A 23,240-nucleotide genomic window follows, 5' to 3' on the forward strand; every position below is an offset into this window, starting at 1 on the left:
CGTAAACACGAATCCATATAACTCAAAACTACATAACACTAAAATATAATGAAAAGCAGTGCATGAAATGACTTAAACAGTTCTAGAGTTTTTTTTTAAGATCAGTTAGTACCATCACTGTCTAAGTTATCGAATTCCATAGCGACAGAATTATGAAGCTGGACAGCATCAAAAGCATCAGTTTTAAAAAACTTTTCAGATCCGTATCTGTCCTTTTCTTTGCGTGAATCTGTATTTTGGAGGAGACAATAGGGTCAGATAGAATAAGCATATGCTTCATCAGGTTTAAATAAGTATTGAAGAGAGAAGTTTTCCGTATAAGATGTAGCCTAGTGTGACAGAAGACTTTGTGGAGGGATTCTAAAGCTTCTTGCGCATAACTGACAATCCTTTGGACTATTCGTCATTTCTTGGTGTATTTAATTTCGGTGCTGCTTCTTTGGCAGCAAAGGCAAGCTTCTCTGCTGATTTAGTTGCTACAAGAGGGTCTAAGCGCATTTTCTTTGTTTTTACTGAGCACTCTGCAAACTGTTTACTGGTTCTACCGCGAGTAGAGCAAGCTACATCGGTCTTCACGTGATACCGAGCAGTTATCACTGTTGGGACATAGTGCGAAAGTGTACATGTACGATCAAACCACTCTTTATTTTTAGCTAGGAAAACCGACCAAACTCTGTGCGACATCCTCCATTTTGTTTTTGCTGAAGTTCATATTAATAACTTACTAAATTTCTCTAAACTGTTGTACACATCTTCTGTGGCGTCTTCAAGTTTATAACGATTACAAATAGCCTGCATAGTTTCCGCTTTCTTCCGACTAGCACTGGTGGTTATTATTCATGTCTCATAAATGTCCTTGTTTTTCATGGCATCTTCTTTCGCAATTTCACTAATTACAGTCACGATTGCGGACACTTGCACACACACTATTGCTGAATCCAGAGGAAATCATTAAAGGAAGATATTCCTGCAGAGATCTCAAGACATGTTTAGGCGTTTTTTAGATATTCCAAATATAATAGTAAAAAATGATTACCATTCGTTCGTCGTAAAGGAAAGAACGTACCTGTGCTACAACTTACCACTACTGACAAAAAGTCTCACCTTTCGCTTTGGTCTGAAACACCAGTGCGATCGCTGCGGATATAATGACTCAGGTCGGTCTAATATAGTAGTTGTGCATGCAAATCGTTATCTGTAAGAGTGTCATCTTGACTCGGATCGGTCTAATGTGGTAACTTTGCGCGCGCACTCTGTAGGCTGACGGGTTGTCATCAGTTTGTGGCTAGGGATTTCTATCTTGTGAATCATTTGTGCTTTATTCCGTGGTATTTACAAGTCGAAGAACATTGTTTCTTTTCTCATTTTTGTCCATTGGTCGACGCACTGTGCGTTGGTAGTATTATTAATGACGATATTTAGTGCGAACGTAAAATAAAAACAAGGATAGGAATGCTGAAAGGACTTTAAAAGGAAGAAAAAGACGCACCTTGAATAAAGAGTTTAGAAAAAGACGCATAAAATGCTTCGTATGTAGTATTGTACTGTATGGGGTAAAAACGTGGACATTACATAAAAATGGTGAAAAACGACTGGAGCTTTCGAAATGTGAGTGTGGCGAAGAATTGAGAGAATTGGCTAGGTCGAGCGGAAAAGAGAGGATGTTAGAAATGGTGGGGAAGAAAAGAGCGAGTTTAGATATTGAGAAGAGGAACTGGTTGGGACATTAGCTAAGAAGGCACTTATAATGAGGGGCGTAAGAGAGGATATGATGGGAGGAAAGAGAGGGAGAAGGACAATATCATTGATGGACAATATCAAAATAAAAATTGTACGTGAAGACGAAGAGGTTAGCTAAAGACCGTGGAGATGGAAGCTTCTCAGATTGCGGTAAGTGACTTGCCACAGACTATACCTTTTAGTGAGACACCTACAATTAGCGGTCTGGTTTATATCTGTTAACTACATCAGGAATAGCGCGACCCGACCTTGGTGAAAGGATGCACTATCGCAGATCCTGCTTGGTTCTTGGGGACAAAGTGTACATAATCACTTTTAGATTTATTTTCACTACAAGTTACTTAATACAGTTTTTTTTTTTTTTTTTTTTTTTTACCACAGTGAAACAGTATTTTGGACCACAGTGATACAAAGTGTCTTTCAGTGAATTATAGTGTATTAAAATAATGTTCCAGAATGCATTTTATTTTTCCACAGTGCCCCTCATTCTATCAACAATCTTACTTCGTCAAAAAAAAATCAAAATTTGTTTCTTACCCTCACCTGGGGGATGAGTGTAATATTCCTTCCACATGATCGCCAGCTCCATGTGTATGATGAAAACAGAAGCAGGCGACACAGTTACCATGGCGTCAACACGTGACTGAAGAACAGCAACGCCATTACTACCCACGAAGAGGATATAAAAGATGCCGCAAGACCTCCGACGGCATAGTCTGCGTTGGGATTGATCAACCGTCCTACCTCTCTCTGGCTGCTTTGGGCTGGAGTGTCTCCCGGACACCCATCAAGCCCCACAATAATCTTTATAAAAACATTTGGTACATTTGTAATAGAAAAGGTGAGGAAACTAAATAAATCTCGTGTACTCTTGATTCTACTGACTCCCGCACAGAAAATAATATAATATGCTCATGAAGCTTCCATTTGTACAGCTACATTCACGTATCTGTGATGTACATTGAACTATTGGGCCATAGAGCCAAGAACTATAATATAAAGTGTTTATGGTCCATATTAAATCGAAGCTCTTACTCCGTACTAACTGCAAGCACTCTTGCTCTCTTTTAACCCTGGAATCAAACTGGAAGTTGTATAAATCAACCACTTCAATTTCCACGTTGATCACTATATAATGGAAACGATAATAGATAGCGAGATACTGTTTCTTGAAATAGATTCAGCGTCCTAAAGGAGGTTTCACTTCAACCTTTAACCCAATCAAAATCGGAAGTGGTTTACTACCATCTTCGGTTACAATATTGAGCTGCATATAGCAAAAACATTAAGGGAATTAGGAAATATTTCTTTGATGTGTATACATCGTCCCAAGAATAGGTTTCATCTCCCTCTATTGAAGCAGAGACGGTAGAAATTACTATTTCCGGGTTCAACAATGAACACACAGGAGCAAAATGGTAACATGTTATTTTAATGTGAATTCAAGATCGCAAGAATAGAGTATATTTCTTTTCTTTACTCTCTATTCAAAACGAAAGTGATAGAAACCAGTTATTTGCTGTTTCAACGTTGATCCCATAGAATAAAAACTGTAATAAAGAAGGATAAATGGCTTCTGAAATGGACTCAGTGTCCCAAAAATAGATTCCATTCCTCATATTCCTCTATTAAAACCAGAAATCAGAAAAAATTGCTACTTTCTGTTTCAGCATCGACCTCCATGGAAGGAAAACGTTAAGAGCTAGCCACAATTGATCTTGAAAGTCCCAAGAATGGATTTAATTTCCACCTCATTCCATTCAAATCGAAAGTGGTACAAATCTTCTAGTTTCAGCACTGATATGGAAGCCAGCTTACTTGTTCAGATCATACTTTTGCATAAAATGTAACCAATTTTAGACTTCCAAACTATGTTATGCGTGTCAGAAGTCTTATAAAATGACTTTGTTCGTCCGCCTGTCGACAAGTGATTTCCTGCAGTAGATTAAGAGTCCAAAGAATAGCTTTCATTTCCTCCGTTAACTCTCTATTCAAACATGAGGAAGTGGTTCAGATTATCCATTTCCGGTTTCAACGTTTATCGCCATAAAATGAAAACAGAAACAGATAGCGAGATGCAGTTCTTTGGAAACGATTCAGCGTTTCAAAACAACATACCATGGCTGTTCACAAGATCTACCGAAACTGGAAGTGGTTCAAATTGACAGTCTGGTTTCAACGTTTATCATCAGAGAACAAAAATAGGAATAAATAGCTAGAAGCGCGCTTTGTAAACGATTTAGCGTTTCAAGACAACTTACCATGATTATGCACAACAGTATAGCAAAACCAGAAGTGGTTCAAATTTACAATTCTAGTCTCACTACTTATTTTCGTAGAGCATAAATGGAAATGCTATCAAGATGTGGACTTTTGCAATCGATTAAGTGTGTCAAAAATAGGTTCAATCTGCTCCATTAAACCCTCTCTTCAAACATGAAATGGTTCAAATTAGTCATTTCTTTTTCCAATGTTTAACGCCACAGAGCGTAAATTGTAACAGAAGCGAGAAGCGGTCTCTTTTTTACAAACAATTCAGCGTCTCAAGACGACATAACATGATTATCTACAACAATCTACCAAAATTATTATTACATTCAGTTTTAATGTTAATTTGTAGGGAGCAAAAATGGTAAAGAGATATCGAAATGCGGTTTTTTGCAGTCGATTCAGATTGCCAACAATAGGTTCCATCTTTTCCGTTAAACCTCTGTTCAAACCTAGAGTGGTTCAAATTAGCTTTTTCGGTTTCAGAATTTAACACCATAGAACAGAAATGGTATTAGATACGGACAAACAGTTTTTGCAGTCGACACAGGATCTCAAGTATATATCATTACAACCCGCAAGACTATATCGAGCCGGAGGTGGTTGAATTTTCTAGTACTTCTGGTTTCAATTTTCATAGAGCAAAAGCCTATAAGAGATATCGAGAAGTGTTTTTCTTTTACTCGATTCAACGTCCCAAGGATAGGGTTTTATCTCCCCCTCAACTTTCTAGTCAAACCGGAAGTGGTTGAAATAAATGATTTTTGGTTTCAACTATTATCGCCATATAACTAAAACAGAAAGGAGTAGCGAGTAATGGCTTTCTGATACGAATTCAGCGTCCGAGGAACAGGTTCTGTCTTTGATCGTATTACTCTATTGCAACTAGTACTTATAGATGTACTCTAAGTTTGAGTATTGAATTCGTTTCGATTGTGTAAATAACCGAAATCAGAAAATGAGATCGCTAACATGTATGAGGCAAAGGAAAAAGTATAAACTGGTGATACAATCCTTATTATGAAGGGGAAATGTCTTACTCTGTGAATAGCGCTAATTTGTAATATGTAGTTAACAGTCGTCGCTCCGCTGCCTACATTGTTTGCCTGCCTCTACTTGAAAAAGGGTAGTGGTTATGCTGGTCGTGCTTTGATTGCCGTATCAAATGTAAACAAGTTGGAAATTGTATATGTCAAGTACAATATAATCTAGTAACTAAGCCACATGAAACTGTACACAGTATATAAACTTCCCTTTACTTTTAAGACAGTGTAATATTTAAGGCTTCATGAAGCATACTACTATTAACAAACCATAATCTCAGGGTCATGGATAAACGGCTATTTTTCCTGGAAGAAGAAAGACTTCCCTCTACCCCCTATGGCTTAGCAACCGCAAACTACACTGGAAGTCGCGAAGGAGTCAATGCTGCCAGATTTCTAAACTGAATGATTCAAACCCTGCTCCCGCCAAGTGAACTTTGTGGTGGACAAACACCGTGTGCGTGGGTTTTCTCGGGGTTCTCCCGTTTCCTCCCACTTTCTTCATTCCACCATTTCATTCATCTCTCATCATCACCGTCTCCTTTAGCCTAACCGGCATAACCGTGGGACGTAAAACTCAAAAATTTCATTTCATTTTTTCTAAACTGAATGAACTTGTTTCTCTCTGTTTGAAGGTTTCCATTCCAGATTATCATATGGGAACAGCAGAAGTAAAAACTTAATTTTTAGTTCATCCTAGGCCCAACTTGCATTATGATAGTATTCGAAAGTTTTCGATAAAGTGATATGTTTATTTATTGCCCATAAAAGACCTGTAGGGAAAATGAGCTAACGAAGAATCTCATTGTTTTAAACGGATTCTATTTTCTTCAGGATGACATTTTTATAAAGAAAAAAAAGTATGGAAAGGGGAAAAATTTATGCACTTAAAAGGTAAATATTTATTCTCAATTTCTGAAGAGCCTAACTTTTGGCGCTATAGTTTACAACTTAGGCAGGTAATAGGGTGATTTTCCTTTTTTCCCTTTATAGTTTTTCGATTTTTGCAAACCATAATAAAATGAATCATATATTTGTAAATTTAAGCATGAATTTTTTGAAGTTTATATATAAAGAAAGAAAACAAAGACAGTATGACTTACGTCTTCATCCAAGATTGAATAGCAACACACATAAAAGGGCTAAAAGCTAAAACTTTTTTTTTTGTATTGTTTTGAAAATTAAAGAAACGAAGAGAAAGAAGTGAAGTGACCACCAATGTTTTTCAACAGTTGTCAGTTCATAAGTTTGAGTTCTTTACTTTGCTAGTATTGTCTGCGTATTTTCTCGCTGATTGGAAATGTCTAATTTCTTTCGGTGGTACCAGATGATAAGCAACCTGATCCTTCTGGCCAGAGAAGTCAAGTAACAAATAGAGGAATCGTGTACTTGGAAGTGGAACAAAGCAGAGGAAACAAAGTATGAAAGTTTCAGGAGGCTGAAGGTGGTCGAAGGGTGCTCAACCCCTAGCTACTCCTAGCTAGGGTCTGGTTTCGATATGAACATTGGTTAAGAAACCTGGGCGATATGTATTTTTTTTTTAATTAATGCTAATTATTCAATATTTAGCATTTAATTTTGCCTCCATAAAGCATTTAATTTTGTTATTACTAAGTGCAAAAATTGATGTACATTACTTTCAAAAGTCAAGGATATAAAATTACTTAAAAAATGAGAAAATTTTCGATATCAGAGGATAAAGAATTATTTGAGAATCGCGACAAGACATCTTCAAACTTAACAAGACGTTTCGTCTCGTGGACAACACTAGTTAAGGCTGAGTTAAATCGTTTTTGCGCGTCCCAAAACCAGTGAATTTACTTTAATCAAAGGAGATCACCTATCGGAATAATATAAAATAATTCTAAACAACATTTATTTAATATCACCAGTTGATTGGCTTCAATGATGAAGCCATAGACCCAGCCCACGTCATTAACCTTAGGATACGTTTTCATGTAAGATATTTTGTACTCAATTGAATTACATTGATTTCAATACAAAAGTAAAATATTTACACATATCATTCTCAACAGCCTGTTTTCAATTTTATTTTAAGTTTCGGTACTGACAGTTTTATCAATCGAGTGCTAATCAAATTTGCAATTTTCCTGACAGTTTGCACTAATGTTTGTTTCTAATTACCTGAGGACATTTCTTTAATAAAATTAAAATTATAATATTATAGAAATTGACCCCATTTCTCCTTCTCAAGAATGGAATTTTAAAAAAAGCCCGATGATCGCGGTCTGTAATTTTTAATGAGAAGTGTATGTGTTGAATTTTACGCCTTAAGCAAATCCTCACATTCGGCATTTTCTGAACAAATAATCTGAAATTTGAATATTAATACAAACCCCCTCTTTTCTCCTATAGGAGCGAAGTTTTCAAAATCGTTGAAATGTGTTTTCGGTTAATTTTAATGAAGAATTTATTCCGTAGTTCCATGTTCTTAACTTATGATTTATGATATATTCTATTCGTAGAAGAAAAAAAAAAAAAAATTGAACTCCCTTTTGAGTAAGGTATTGATGAGTAAGTCACTTTAGGTATAATCTTTTTAATTTTTTAAAATATAATAGTGTATGTAAGTATATCTTTTTAAAAACTCATAAATAATTCGTGTTCAGCTCCGGTATTTTCGCAATATTTGAATTATGTTGTTGGCACTCTATCATTTAACATTTTCTTATATCACTTTTTATTACACAATTCACGAGTCAATATGTTTCTACTATGGTTTTCTCAATGGCTTTCTCTAGAAAAAGAACATATGGTGTCCAGATAATTTTCAAGAAAAAATGTAAACCTTGTCCCTCAGCACGTGCAGAAAACACTTTTGTGGTCACTTGTGGTCATGCTTGCGGAAGGGGCTGTTTCTTACTAAGAGTATGGGTAAGGGACGTTTTTCGGTGGCCGCGACATTATATGTATTTGGACATTGTTGTGTAACCACAAGTTAGTTGGTAAGCAGACTTTTTTTAAATTTAAAAATAGAACTTTTAATTAAGCGCAATTTTAATCTGTAGCATATAGCAAGCCGAAGGCGTGGGAGAACAACTAATTCTCTGCAGTGGAAAAGATAAAACTTGTGACCTTATCCTTAAAATAGATGTAAAATGGAATACGTAACGTAATACTGAGATAGAAAATGCAAAGAACGAAAAATGAATCTTTAGTCATTGAAGCTAGTAGTTCCAATAGCTGCGAAACTTAACAATTGGAAAAGTGTTCAGTTGATATTTCATGTTTTACTTCTGTATACAGAACTCGGGTATTTCCTGCATTTAAATATGACGAAATAAGATTTTCTCATATAGGTTTCGCGTTTAAAGGGGTCATTAAACTAAACTCTGTAAATCAAATTATAGACCGATAATCATGATTTGTTTTCTGATCTAAAATGCTCAAGTTTTTGCTATTGTACTATTCTATGAAGTTTCCACACCTCAGAAATCGTTCACTAAAGAAAATAATTAAAAAAATTCCTGACAATGGCACTTTTAAATTGGGACCAACGGGGTTCACTTATTGTGCAAATCGGATTGATATTAACACGAAAATGGAAAGGAAAATAATTAATTGCCGTACAAATTGACCTATAGGGTATTGGTAGTGCTTTTGGTGAGAAAACCAACAAGATATATTGGTAACCCAGAAGCCGAAGCTTGTTTAAGTTTTAGTATGCATCGGAGAAATTGTAAACAGCCGAGCATGTTTTGATGTATTGGCTTAAGTCCCTATGTGCATCTTTACACTTCGTACCATGTTCTTTTTCGTACACAAAATAAGATTGGAGATTAAATACATGATGTTCATTTCGGAAATATTAATCTCGCAAGAATTTAGATTGTTTTACACCACACACTATTTTACATTATAAAATAGGTTTCTTTTACTGAGCTTTTTTAAAAATAAATAAATAAATAAAAATATAAACATTTATGTGCAAAGATCATATAGTTCTTTTAAAACTGTTTACAGAGTCATTCGTCTATCAAACGGTTTGACTGCCCTGCTCATAGCTGATGTCCCTGAATCACAAGACGACGCATGTTCTGAAGATGACGTAGATGAAGAAGAGGAAGAAGAAGGCAGTGGTAAGCGAAAAGAGTAATTTTCCTTGTCACAGTTATGTCAGGTTGTCTAAAAAGTATTAAACTTTTGGAGGTCAAAAATTGAGACTATTTTTTTTTTTTTTTTTTTTTTTTTTTTTACTGTAATTTCGAAGGAAAATTACGAAACCATATATACGCCATTTTGCTCGATGACCTTTTGCCATTTATTCGCAACACCATAGTCCCGTCGCTGTAGAACTTATGTGGTTTCTGGTCAAAAAATTGTGACCGTGATTTTCAGAGGCCTCTTTTAAAACTAACTTAATACCATTGAAAAGGTTTTACAGAGACTGAAACATACGTTAGTCTGAAAGTGCCAGGTCTGGACTATACGGAAAATGCATTAAAACATTCAAAGTAAGTTTTCTCAATTCCTTACTGGTCATTAAAGATGCATGCGGTCTGGCGTTGTCAGCATAGTATACGACACCCTTGGCCAGTTCCGGTCGCTACTTATGAATTCCTCAGTGCACTAGCGCTAATTGTTAACAGTACAGATCGGAGTCTGTCGTTTTGCCTGGCGCCAGCAGGTCGTGATGGACAATGCCCCTCCAATCTCACAAAACACACCTTCATTCATGGGCATCATTGTAGGCTTTGCCAGAAACTTTGGAGCTTCTCGTTTCAACTACAATTTATTTCGCATATTGCCATAGATTATTATCCACTTTTCATCACTCGTGATCAACTGCTTCAGAAAGGTTCGTTACGTTTCAGTAGAGGTTTGAAGATAGATTGAATAAATGTTTTTGAGTCAGATCGTGTGGCATCTAGACGTCTAGCTTATTATTGTAATCAGCTTTCTCCAATTGGTTTAGGTCATTGGTAATTCGTGACTGTTCATATACCGATCTTGCTCAACTTTTGCCAGAATATCATCCAGTTTTGCTGTGATTGATTAAGGAAAATGTGCGCTGCGACTAATCTCATTTCAAATACAATAGCGTCTGTCATATGTTTATATGAGTATTTATTAATTAGAAAAACATCATAATTTCTTTTTTATGGAACTGTTTTAACTCTTACTCGAACTGATCAAACCAGTGGTCGAAGTGAGACGGTATGCGGTGGTGTGGTTTTCAGTGATGAAGGCATTCCATCTCTGGTTTTTCAATGATTAAAACATACCGCCACTGGAAAGTAGATGCTCAATACCTTTAACAAATCCATTTTTATACACAGTAATTGATGAATAGCTTTGCACATAGAAAGATTTTTATTTCTTATGTAGAAATAATTTCTTAGTTGACAGCACCGACATTTCTGTTATCTTTTTCCTGCCTTTTATTTTTAAAATGAGGTGTCTTCAAAGAAGTTCACTTAGTTTATATTTTGATGTTCCATATTGAATTGTTTCTGTCCAGAATCGACTCCACTACCAGCTTTTATTATAAAAGTTCCACTATTAAAAGTATTTTTACAAAATACTATACAAATAATCTCTCCAAATTTACAAAGTTAGTTGTAGGTAGTCTTTGACCGTAAGGTCGCAGGCAGGATCTCTGCAAAGCCCCGAAGCAAGCTAGGCAGAGTGGAGTTAGGGGTCCAAAGCTCCGAAGCAAGCAGTGAATTGGTTAGGTGACCAGAGCCCCGAAGCAGGCTAAGCGGCTGAGGTTGGGATTCTCGAAAAGCCCCGAAGGAGGTTAGGCCAGGAGAAAGGAAAGGCGTAGTCCCGAAGCAGACTAGAGGCCTGGGATTAGGTAACTCCTAATGTTCCGAAGCAAACAATAGGAGGGGCATCAGTGAACTGGTACATAATTGCCGTCGTCCAGCAAATTTATAGAGGTCCTCGGGCGGCGGTGGCGCTGCTGCTCCGTTGTTATCGTCTGCTCCGTGGGAGGGGCCAGAAGTCCGTCGTCTGCAGGGGATAGTAGATCCATCTGGTGTGTGAAATCCTCTTGCTAAACCATGTGGTGTGTTTGTAAACACTGGTGTGTAGTATTGCTTATACACAATACCACGTGGGACATTACAATATATATGTTCCATTGGCCCTCACACCGGGAATTGAATGCGAATGGAGATAAGGCGAAGGTCAGTTGTTGGTGCTGGTACAGTATATCCAACATACTACCTGCTTGTGGCAGTTCAGTAACACCGTGAATCTGCGTAAGGACAGAGTGACATGGGACCTCCACAGAGCGTCATAAGGGGATCTGTACGAGTTCAAACTGGGGTCAAACGCCGCTTCTGCGTGGCGGAAGATATGCCAGACCTTTGGTGATGGTGTCGTGACTACGCGGACAGTGCAGCGGTGGTTTAACAAGTTTAAGGACGATGACGAAACACTCGAAGACGCACCACGTGCCGGAGGATCCACGCATACACAAAATGAAGATCTTCATGCAGCAATCGAGGCGAACAGTGGCCAGACATGTGAGGAACTTGGACTACAATTCAATGTGAATGGAGAAACCATTCAGCAACACCTATATCAACTTGGGAAGCACTACAAGTTGGGTCGATGGTTTTCATATGATTTGACTCTGGGAGAGAAGGCAACGCGAGCAGACACCTGTGTTTCTTTGCTGTCTCGTCTGAGGAAGGAGACATTTCTGGGCAGAGTGTTGACATGTGATGAGAAGTGGGTCCTGTACGAAGGTCCACGGCGCCCTCATCATTGGTTAGCTTCCCATGAACCGGTTGCAAAACAGCCGAAACCAGCATTGCACCAGAAGGTCCTCCCGTATGTTTTGTGGACTGCTCGTCGCATCGTGCATCGGGAACTGCTTCCAGCTGGTTAGAGCATCAATCGAAATGTGTACTGTCATCAGTTGATCCGTGTTCAAGAAAAACTCAAAACTCTGGAGCCAGCACTTCTGAATCGCAAAGGGGTCCTCCTGTTACAGGACAACGCTAAGCCCCACTTGGCTAGTATGACCTGGGACACAATTCTACGCCTTGGATGGGAAACGTTATTGCATCCGCCATACTCCCTGGACATTGTAGCGTTTGATTATCACTTGTTCCATTCCGTGGACAGTTACCTTAGAGGACGCAGGTTCAAATCCCTGATAGAGGTGCAAAATGCACTTGATACTTTCTTCGCTTCACAGCCCACCAAGTTCTACCGCGATGGAATCTATGGCCTTCCAGAACTTTAACAGAAGGTCGTCAATGCAGATGGGAACTATTTTTGATCTTCGAGGTACGTCGTAGGTGACATATCGATGTTCGAAGGTGGTGGGTGAGAAAGCGACAGAAGTTTCCTGGTTACTTATATATATATATATATATATATATATATATATATATATATATATATATATATAAGAACAGGAAAAAAATAATTTTCACTAAATATTCATCAATGCACTGAGCAAACAGATACACTAATAATAAAACACAGAATAATTGGCTACATAACGTAGATAGTAGGAGAAACATGAATAGGATATTTTGCATATGCACAGAAAAAATTTAGAACAGTAATTAATAGATATTTAGTATATTGTGTAGGATATTGAATTTGAAAATAAACAGGATATTTTTTCCATATACACAGATAATACACGAAACAATAATAGAAATTTAGCATGTTGCATCAGATATTAACGAGAATAGAAATATATGAAATACATAAACAGGAACTTATATACTTACGCGTTATATATGTAGTTTACATTAAGAACAAAATTAAGAAAATATCATATAGCTGCTAGTCACAATCAGCTTTCTGTTGCTCCCACTAATGCTGTGTCACCTGTTTCTTAAATATGTACTCACTACAATAATTTTTAAGTGTATCTGGAAGATCGTTATACGTTTTGAGTTGACTGTATTTAACACTTTTTGTGCCACAACTAATTGGGTCCATTCTTCTAATGTGTAATGCATCTCTACATCTTGTATTGTCATGAATATTGTTATTTTTTTAAGCTTCAGATTAATGTAAATTTATAATTTTGTATATTAAAATACTAGTTTGAACTTTTGTAATTAAATGTAATGGTAATATTCCTGAGCTCATATACAAGCTTTTGCTGGAATATTTGGGAGGTAATTCATACATTGACTTTGTTATTTCCTTTTAAAGAATTGCTAATTTCTTTATATCTGGTCGCCTACCATTCTGCCAGATTACCAATAAGTAAGATAGGTGCGATTGTATGAATGAATAGTATACTGTTCTAATGCTTGAGTTTGGTAAGATATTACGTAAGTGACTAAGAACTCCCTTAACTGGTGATATCTTCTGTGCTTGCATTAAGATATGTTTATCCCGTTCATATTTTCATCCAGTACCAGACCTAAGAATGTTACAGTACTTGCTCTGAGTATTATCAATTAATTTCCGTGTCGTTTGCCAGGGATGTGTGTTTTAAATGAGTGCTTATGAAACACTAGAAACACTATTTTGGAGGGATTTAATACCAGTTTGTTTTCACAAAGCCAGTTGTTTAAAATGTTTAAATCGTATTTTATATTACACAGTAGTTCTTGGACAGGGTTTCAATATAAAGTATTGTTTTGTCATCTGCAAATAAAGCAACTTTACGTTTGAGGTTTAACCCTTTTATGTCATTTATATAAATCAAAAATAACAGTGTACCTAAAACTGATCCTTGTGGCACACCTTGAAGAGTAATGCAGTGCTCTCTTGGCCATTAACATATACATATTGTGTTCTGTTGTTTAGGTAGCTTTTAAATCATTTCAAGGCCACTCCTCTTACTCCAAGTTTTTTTATTTTAAAGCAAGATTGCATGGTCAATAGTATCGAAGGCCATTTTTAAGTCAATGAATAACCCTGCTGCTAGTTTATTGTTGTTTAAAGCTTATGCTACTTCAATTACTAAATCAACAGTTGTATTTAATATACTGCATTTTTTCCTGAATTCATATTGGTGTTTGTAAAAGAAGTTCCTAATTCCAGATACCTAATTACCTTATTGTATACACACTTTTCTATTATTTTTGTCAGATAGTTAAGGATGGAAATAGGTCTGTAGTTACCTGGTTGTAATTTATCACCCCTTGAAAAACGGCACAACTTTTGTTATTTTATACAATGTTGGAAATGAATCAAGCTTAAAAGAAAGATTAATGAAATAAACTAAATAGTACTTTAATGAACTATTACACTTTTTAAAAAATCATTGGTAAGATGATCTTTTATTGTATTCTTTTTCATCTAATAACAGGTAAAACTTCATCAGCAGTCACAGTCTCGAAATAAAACGAATTAATTCTGCTTTGATGCCCATATCCTTGACCTTGTACTTTAGAGATTTGAGATACCAACTCCAGTCCTACATTTGTAAAATATTTATTAAGTACGTTAGGTACATCTTGGGTCAACTTGGTATTGGATTGTATTTATTAAAATTTCATTAACTACTAACCAAAATTTTCGAGGGTCATTTATATTATTCATAATTCGTTCATGATAGAATGCATTTTATAGGTTTCGTTTCTCTTTCATAACTAAATTTCTCACGTTCTTAAACTCTTCACGTATGAAATTATTTCCAGGATATTTTTTAATTAGAATAAAATATTTATCTCTTCTACGTATTAGCGATAATAAATGTTCAGCCAGCCAACTAGGTTTATAATACTTACGAGTTTTAACTATATTTGTGCAATTAATTATAGCTTTTTGAATTCCAACATTTAACTAGGAAATAAATTGATTATAGCATTTGTCAATGTTTTCTCCATCAAAAGTTAGCTAATTTCTTTCTTTCTTTCTTTCTTTTTTTTTTTTTTTTATTCAATTTTAGCACAACTATTTTGAACCTCAAGCTTAGTCGCTGAAGACTGAACCTGAGTTAAGCTAGTGTCCATAATTAGGATATTATAATCGCTAAGATCTATTGCTATATTATTAACTTATACCTCATTTTCCAGTTTGTTAATAATGATATCGTCAAGTAAAAATTCACTTATATTAGTAACCCTTGTTGGGTATTTTACATTAGCCTGATATAAACCATTTGAATTATTAAACAAATTATAATGTATAGTTTCGTTCTCTTTTTGTTTTGATGTATCAACGTTGAAATCATCTAATATGTACATTGTACTGTTACTAAAGTAATGAGCTATTTCTTCAAGGTCTCCCAAAAGGTTTTCAATATTACTTTTGTGTGGATTACTAATGCCTACTAATGTAATTAATTAACGGACTTGAGCAGCAAGAATATTACAGTAATAATTTTCTCCAGAATATAGCTATGTTTTGACAATAACGGTAACATCAATTTTGGGTATTAACAACAACAATTCAATTTCATCCCATTTGTTCCTTGTACTTCTCGCGTTGATATATAATATAGAAAAATTCTTACTTTTTGAATTTAAGCTGAACTGGTTACGCTATTAAAAGTGCATTCGCTTACGTTTATCGAGATGTGGAAGTATCATTATCTAAATTGCAATCCATAAAATACCGTAACATGATTTTCATTTGCGGAACTTTTTATATCATCATCATCCTTTATCCACACTGTTGGCGAATTTTCATGCTGTCTTACGTACACTTTACAGTCCTTGTATTTAACTTCTAGTCGGAGGTCCCTTGCCTTCTTGTATAGAGTTTCGTTGTACGCTGTAAGATGTTCATTAATATATATATATATATATATATATATATATATATATATATATATATATATATATCTTCTTCGGGCCTTCTTGATGCCGATATCTGCACTTGTTAAGTTTGGTTCTAATTTCCTCGCTGTTAGCACTGCTTGTTTTTTCCATCTGTTAACAAAATATACAGTAATAGGCTTTTCTCATTCTTCTTTTCGAGTTGGATACAATGCACTATATCTTAAATCCTTGTTACCTCCAATACTTTGCCAAGATTGATTATGGTCGTATAAAAATTTTCACCGTCTTCTGGGACACTATGAATGTCAAGGAAGATCCTTCTTTGATATTGGTTAAACTCTTCTAGTTCTTTCTTGCCTGCACTGTTATTTGAACGCTCATTGATTCCTTTCTTCAATTCTTTTATATCCTTCCGAGTATCTTCAAAGACAGCATCTTCGAATTCCACTGCCTTTCGTATATCTTCATTTTCTTTAACGCCTGAGTCGAATTTCATTTCCAGTTTGCTGTAGTTTTTAGATAGTTCACAGAAGTTATCTGATAACTCTTTCCTTATTGCATCCAACTGTTCTTTGACTTGAAGAGACTGGTTTTTCAAGCTATGTCTCATATCGCAGTCCTCCCGGCCACAACTCCGTCGATCATGAGAGTCTTTGAGCAATTTACCATATTCTCCTTTCGATATTTCAATAATGAAACCAATCGTAACCGCTTTCCGCATCTGCCCCCTTGCTGTCACACCAACGAGTACTTTCAGGAGACCTGAACTTACCTGGTTAAGACATCAAACAATATTTCCAAAAAGGGATTACAGAACTTTTTCCGGATCGCCCTCCAGTCTCAACAATGATAAGAGCATTAAGCACCAACAGGTTTGAATGTCTCGTTTTGAAATCCCTACGGACATCCTGATGATCGCTCAGATCACGACACAAAAATATCATTCACACATGCAACGAAAACACATTAAATAAAATAATACTATGCTTATTTATTAAATGTACTATGAAATATATATATAGAGAGAAGAAAGTGAATCACAACACTAAACACTAATATGGGTAGAGACACTTGACTATTTCCACCAGGGTTTGCCCAACTGGGCCCAGCCCGAAAAAAAACGGTGGTTTTTTTCGGGTTGGACCCACCTGAAAAAACCCACTTTAAAACCCACCTGGGTTTTTGACCTATATGTTAGTATATTAATGATACAACTAAGGTGATCACATTGTAAGTGGTTTTTATCAGATTTTAGACTTTCCTTGGGCGAGTTAGAGAATTTCACTTTAAGGTATCCAACAACATTCAACATAAGACCTTTATAAAGTTCTGAATGCACTAAAGGAATTAAAAAAAAAAATATATATATATATATAGCTTGAGATAGTTATAGAATAAATTAATGTATGGATTATGCTTATAGCCTATTTGAAGGAAAATAAGTAATTTTGTACTTTAGAAAATATTTTCCGTGAATAGTAGGCCTATGCTCGTCGACTTGGCGACACCGAGGGACATTGTCACTCATACGTTTGACGGGTTTAAGATCATAGGTGCCGGTACTAATAGTACATATGTAAATACATCAGTAAAACTATTAGTATTATTTCTTACCTTTGATGTAAAACACAAGGTTCTTCAACTAAAATTTGGTTTTCCAACAATAACAGTTTAATTCAGTCATTTGTTGCTACTCTTCAAATAAGTATTCTGTAGAATCAACACCAGCAATAGCGTAAAAATTCTTGTCAAATTTAAGAAGCTTAATGCTCGGGGTTCCGAAGACTATGTAACGCTTACTATTTCAAGTGCTGAGTTCAAATTTCCGTACTAATGGAAGGTTTGATGTACACGCCGTGAAAGAAGTGCTCGGGAAATTCCCGAATTAAACGCAGAAGGATCGGAAATGAATACTTCAACAATAAAACTATTTATTTTACGCCTAAGCCTGCCATACGTCCCGTAAAAAACGGGAATGTCCCGTTTTTGGAACCGAGTCCCGCGTCCCAGTAAATTTAGTCGGAACAGGGAAATGTTCCGTATTTTAACTCCGTTCCACTTCTGCTATCAATATCAGCTTATTCGAAAAGTGACAAACAAAAAATTCTGACATTGGCTGGGAATCCTGTAATTAGTGAATGAACAGTACGCTGTTGCATGTAACAGTTTCGAGGAAGTTATAACACCACTCTGTTTGACTTGATAGCGAGCGAAATTTGCAATGCTACTTTTTCCATTACACTTGATGGAAACTCGGATACTCTCCGGAACACACACATATATATATATATATATATATATATATATATATATATATATATATATATATATATATATATATAAGATAGCTTTGAGTGTTTCTACACTTACAAACACAGGGAAGATGACAAACCTTTTCTTCAGCAACACATTAGATAAGTTAACAAGAATTATAATCTTTTTCAGAGGCTAGGGGCACAGAATTGTGCTTTGCTCCAGGTCTTAGAAAAATGTAAATCTAGTCCTGACAATTACACGCGACACAAGGAGAAAAATCAGCTTTTCATCAGATTAAACTGACGAACGTAATTTTGGCAAATACAGCGATGTAAATAAATATTGCTAAACGCGCGAAAAATATTGAAAGTAGATTGTACCACTGATTTAAATAATTTGCATATTGTTTTCCTGTAAAGCATTTTTATAGCACATCTTAAGTTTTTAGGCATCTTCAGTCAATACAATTAATTGCAGGGTACGAACAGAGAAAAGCAGCTGCTGCTTACTGAACTTTCGCCTATTATATTATTGAAAAAAAATTAAAATAAAATAAAATAAAATCTTTTAGTTTTAGTCTCACGGTTATGTCTGCTATGCTCGAGGTGACGGTGGTGATGAGAAATGAATGAAATAACGGAATGAAGAAAGTGGGATGAAACGTGAGAATCCCGAGAAAACCCACGCACAAGATGTTTGTCCACCACAAAGCTCACTTGGCGCGAGCTGGGATCGAACTAGGAACCCCATGCACTAGAGGTGAACGCTCTACCACTGAGCCACCGCGGCCTATTATACTTTTGTTCATAACCAAACAATAGTTCATTGCATTGTGTTGGAAAGTTGAGGAAGAGGGAGATCTGAGGTGTCCCGTATTCTCATGGAGAAAATATGGCAGGTTTATTTACGCTGGAAGATGTTAATTTCATATAAGACATTTTAAAACATTTATTTATTTCATACAACATGAATTTTACCTTTGTTTTAAATTAATAGATCCCTTTTGGTATTCATACTTGGCGAACGTCAGTCAGGCTTTTGTATGACTTGATCTACCTTTGTTCGTTTGTCTGCCGATCTCCTTCATGGCTATGCGGTTAGTGTACGCGTCTTCGGCGTGGGACCCGGGTTTGCTTCCCGGAGGGAGCTCATGTAGTTTGGATTCCACGTTAATCAGTAGGTCCCGTCTCATATAGCCTCGCTGCTGAAAGGGACGTTAAACACAAAATCAACTCAACTCGTTTGTCTGCCTCTACCACACACACTACAGGGATACAACTTTCGGCCTTTTAAGTTAAAATTTTCATAATACAAGTACGAGACACACTAAATTTCCTTTATAGATTTTGGCGGCATACCAACGTAAAATACGGCTACAAAGCGCTATTTTCAGTCTTTTAAGTTGAAATTTTGACGGTGGAAGCATGAGATATGCTAAATTTGCTGTATAGATTTTCTCGGCGATCGAATATAAAATTTCAAAATGGCGGCTATTTTTTTCAAAACAGCAGTAAGTAGAAAATTGTTGCAAGTTGGGACAATGACAGTCTTGAAATATAAATCACATTTTAACACTTTTACCCCAAAGACATTGAAATATTTCGAAAAAACCCGATTAAACCCGAGAACACCCAATTAAACCCGAAAAAACCCATATGGGTCCACGTGGGTTGGGCTTTTTCAAACCCTGATTTCCACACACAAAATCTCACTTCACATTTCGCGAGATAATAGCCCTTTACTTTTGTATTACATATCTATCTGGATGAAATATATTTGGGGGTTCATTACAAACACTTTTCTCACACCATTAACTGATACACATGGAGGATTAGCACTGTGGGGGTAACACTGAACTAATCCCACGACGTAAGTTCCTAGCTGCTGCGAGGGGAATTCATATCCAGCAGGATAAATGTAGACAGTCGCACTATGTAGAATTAGGACATCGGAGGACCCGTTTCTACTTATACGCACAGGGTCTGTGGACCCGGGACTTCACTAAGTGGAGACTAGCCGTGATACCAGTCCTTGATCGGCTATGAGACAGTCAGCCCCTTTACTTAATTTTGTAGCGACTTAAACGTGTTCGCTATCTTGATACGCGGAGAAAAACTAGAGTTTAGGTATTCTGGTTGTGAGTTCAGTTGACCAACTGGTCAATGTTGGTAGTTCATTTTAAAATGTGATTATGTTAAGCCGCCTGTATGGATATGCAAATTAAATGTGGAAAGAATTTGCGTTAATTCACAGTTCACTGGCCACAATGTACAGAAAGATAACGATAGTTGACTGTGAGAACTTCTAGATAAAACTAGCTGAACGATAAGATTGGCACCTGTGAGTCGTTCGAGCATGAAAACTTCTAGATAGAACTAGCTGAACGACATTGTTTGTTGACGGTCTGGCTAGCTTGCAGCTGGTCGGCTCTCGCCTACCACAGTATTTCTATAAACAATTGAAGAAAGCACTTAATTTAGCTCAAAATAACTATAAAACGAAGTCTTTGCATATTAATGAGTAATGAAGAAACACTGAGGCTCCAAGTAAGAGAAGTACAAATTATCATATATGTAGTTCAGATAATGAATGTGGTCCGTGTTAAGCACTAAAATCTCACGGCAAAACAACGTTTTACATATATGTATGAGTGAATGATGAAAGACTTGTTCTTGATCCATGCGAAAGAAATTGAATTACTTGCAATTCCCACCGAAGAAAAGAAATTATTTGCGTCGCAAAAATAAAATATAAATTGAAAAATGATTTGTTTCTTGACAAAACATTCATAGTGTCCACAAAATTACTTATATAACCTGCTGACGGTTATATCATTACATTTACATTTATAATTAATCCACCTTCACTTTTCCCCACCTGATTCCCACACACAGAGCAATAACATTTATGATTGCATTTTAAAGTATTTACACTGAACGAACCTTTTCACAGAATTGTATTGCAACAGTATTTTTTTTTAACATACTGGTACCACTGTTCTGATTTTTTGAGAAGGCGAGGTTGCAGCTCTTAGTGCAGCTAATTTGCAATACTTACTAATGGCGACTGACGAGCTAATTTAGTTTTACGCAAATTGCACCAAAACCGGTTTCACCATAGTATATACCTCTGGGCCTACAGTTGTCTAAACTCTATTTTGTAAAATGTTTTACATTCTCACACAATTAGTATGAAAAATTATTAATATAAATAACATAAAGGTGACCTTTGTTTACAGAACGGCACCACTGACTTTTTTTTTTTTTGACATATCCGATCTATTACTCCACGTTTAAGCATACGGCTGCTTAGTCTTACTTGTCAAACATTGATACTTGATTCCTCATTATTAAACTATTCTACAAATTAAAAATCCACCTGATATACTTAAATATTGAAGAGCACTTAAACCAAAACAAACGTCTTCAAGCAATGTTGCCAATGTGCAAATTTAAAAGTACTGTAGATGTAACTCGTTCTCTTTTAAAGTGTCTTCTAATAGTCGTCTAGATATAGCCCTCGCTCTTCGTTTAATTTTTTCTTTTCATCATGTTATTCAACATGGATCTTAATGCAACGATTTGCCTGTTTGTATTCGTACGTTTGTTCCTTCTTTTTTATCATGTAAGAATTATATGAGAAAAGCTTGACAGTTGATTATATTAGTGTTTTATGTGAATGCTCTGGAATCCGTGTAAGTACTTCCTGTGTATGTTTATGTTCCAATTTACTCGATGTAACAAATCTTTATTATTTTTCTTTCCAGGTAGTACGGAAGAATCAGACTCAGGTGACGATACCAGTGTAGAGGGTTCACAAGCAAGTGGTGAAAAGCGCCAAAGAAGAAATTCTGAAAATAAAGAAGAAAAACTGGTAACTATTAGCTCAATGTTTGAAAACATGACAATTATAAAGGGATATTTTAATTCTACTACCTGAATTTACAAAAACATACGATTACAAACGTGATCAAAATTCCTGTATTGTACCAGGTGACTAGTTGAAACGTGTTTTTTACCATATGATATTTTGTTGATCTGTTCCACAATAAAACTCTTAAAAATTGTTTGGATTTATGAAACTTCCATTCTCTTTAAGGCGTTTGAGTGAAACATTTTCCTCGGAATTGAAATCATCAGTGGTAAACAGAGGTCATCGTAAATTTTCCTCATATTCGTAATACTGTACGCGTATGTTCTATGATTTCTTTTTTATTAAAAAAAAAAAAAAAAACAAAAAAAAAAAAAACAAAAACGATTTCACTAAATATTTGTATGTATTTTCTTTCAGGGTTAAAGATTTAATTTCTATAATTTAGGATTGAAATTGATTCTGGGAAAGGTGAACATTTGCCTTTCTAACTTAAAAGTTCCACGATTACTTGCGTAAATTTCTAAAAATTTTCATGAAACTTTTTTTCCCACAGTATCTGTCATTTCATTAAATAGAATAACATCGTAACATTATATCATCTCAAAGTAGGGAACCCTTTCACATTGTCATTATTAGCTTCATATGTATCAGAAAGATCAATTCTTTTTAACATTCCAACATGCTCCAAGGCTCTTAGAAAGTATTTATCCTCCAAGATCTAACTTCATCTCCCATCACATTACCGACGCCAATAATAGATTCCCAAGCACTGGCTTCAGCTTTCCATGCTTCTGGGTTACCAGTATCGTCCAGATCATCGTATGCTTTCAAGAATTCTTTTTCAGTTGAAAAGTCTTAAATGCTTTTTGATTTAATTCTCCCTTATTAATCCTCCCCATTTCACTGACTTACTTTGAGTAATAATCGTCGTACCCTAACACAAACAGCTCGTGTCGTTCTTGTTGCAACCGTTACGTCACGTTATATATATATATATAAAGATATATCTTCTAAGGATAGAAGTCAGTGGAGAGCTTTTGTAAACGCGGCATTGAACCTCCGGGTTTCATAGGCCATAGAGTAAGTTAGTTACTTAATCTCTTCAATGTGTACAGTGTAGAGTTTGACGTGTAAACAGGTGCCATCTATGATATATCCCAGATGAATGAACACGTATCTGTAATATCTTTTTCTCCAAAGCAACGATTATACCCTTTCCGAAAACTTTACAAAACTATGATATTTTGAGGAGACAGCTTTTGTTCATAAAACTCATGGGTATATCTTTTAATATTTTCGAACTCCAATTTGTATGAATTACTTGACGATACTCATTGTATAGTAGTCTCTCTTGTGCTTCTAACTGATTTCTATTATTTCG

General features: G+C 35.8%; 1 protein-coding gene across 2 annotated transcripts in view; it reads left to right on the top strand.

Moving 5' to 3' along the window:
* LOC145673474 (nardilysin-like) overlaps positions 1-23,240 on the top strand; it is a 276,674-nt gene that overhangs the window by 23,470 nt on the left and 229,964 nt on the right. For both annotated transcript variants that reach the window (XM_081743202.1, XM_081743203.1), the window contains exons 2-3: positions 9,036-9,151; positions 21,753-21,859. In XM_081743202.1, coding sequence (XP_081599328.1) covers positions 9,036-9,151; positions 21,753-21,859 — 223 coding nt within the window. The remainder of the gene's footprint in view (positions 1-9,035; positions 9,152-21,752; positions 21,860-23,240) is intronic.

This window comes from Thermobia domestica, chromosome 16 (genome assembly GCF_964235325.1).
Source record: "Thermobia domestica chromosome 16, izTheDome1.hap1.1, whole genome shotgun sequence".
NCBI classification, from domain to species: Eukaryota; Metazoa; Arthropoda; class Insecta; order Zygentoma; family Lepismatidae; genus Thermobia; species Thermobia domestica.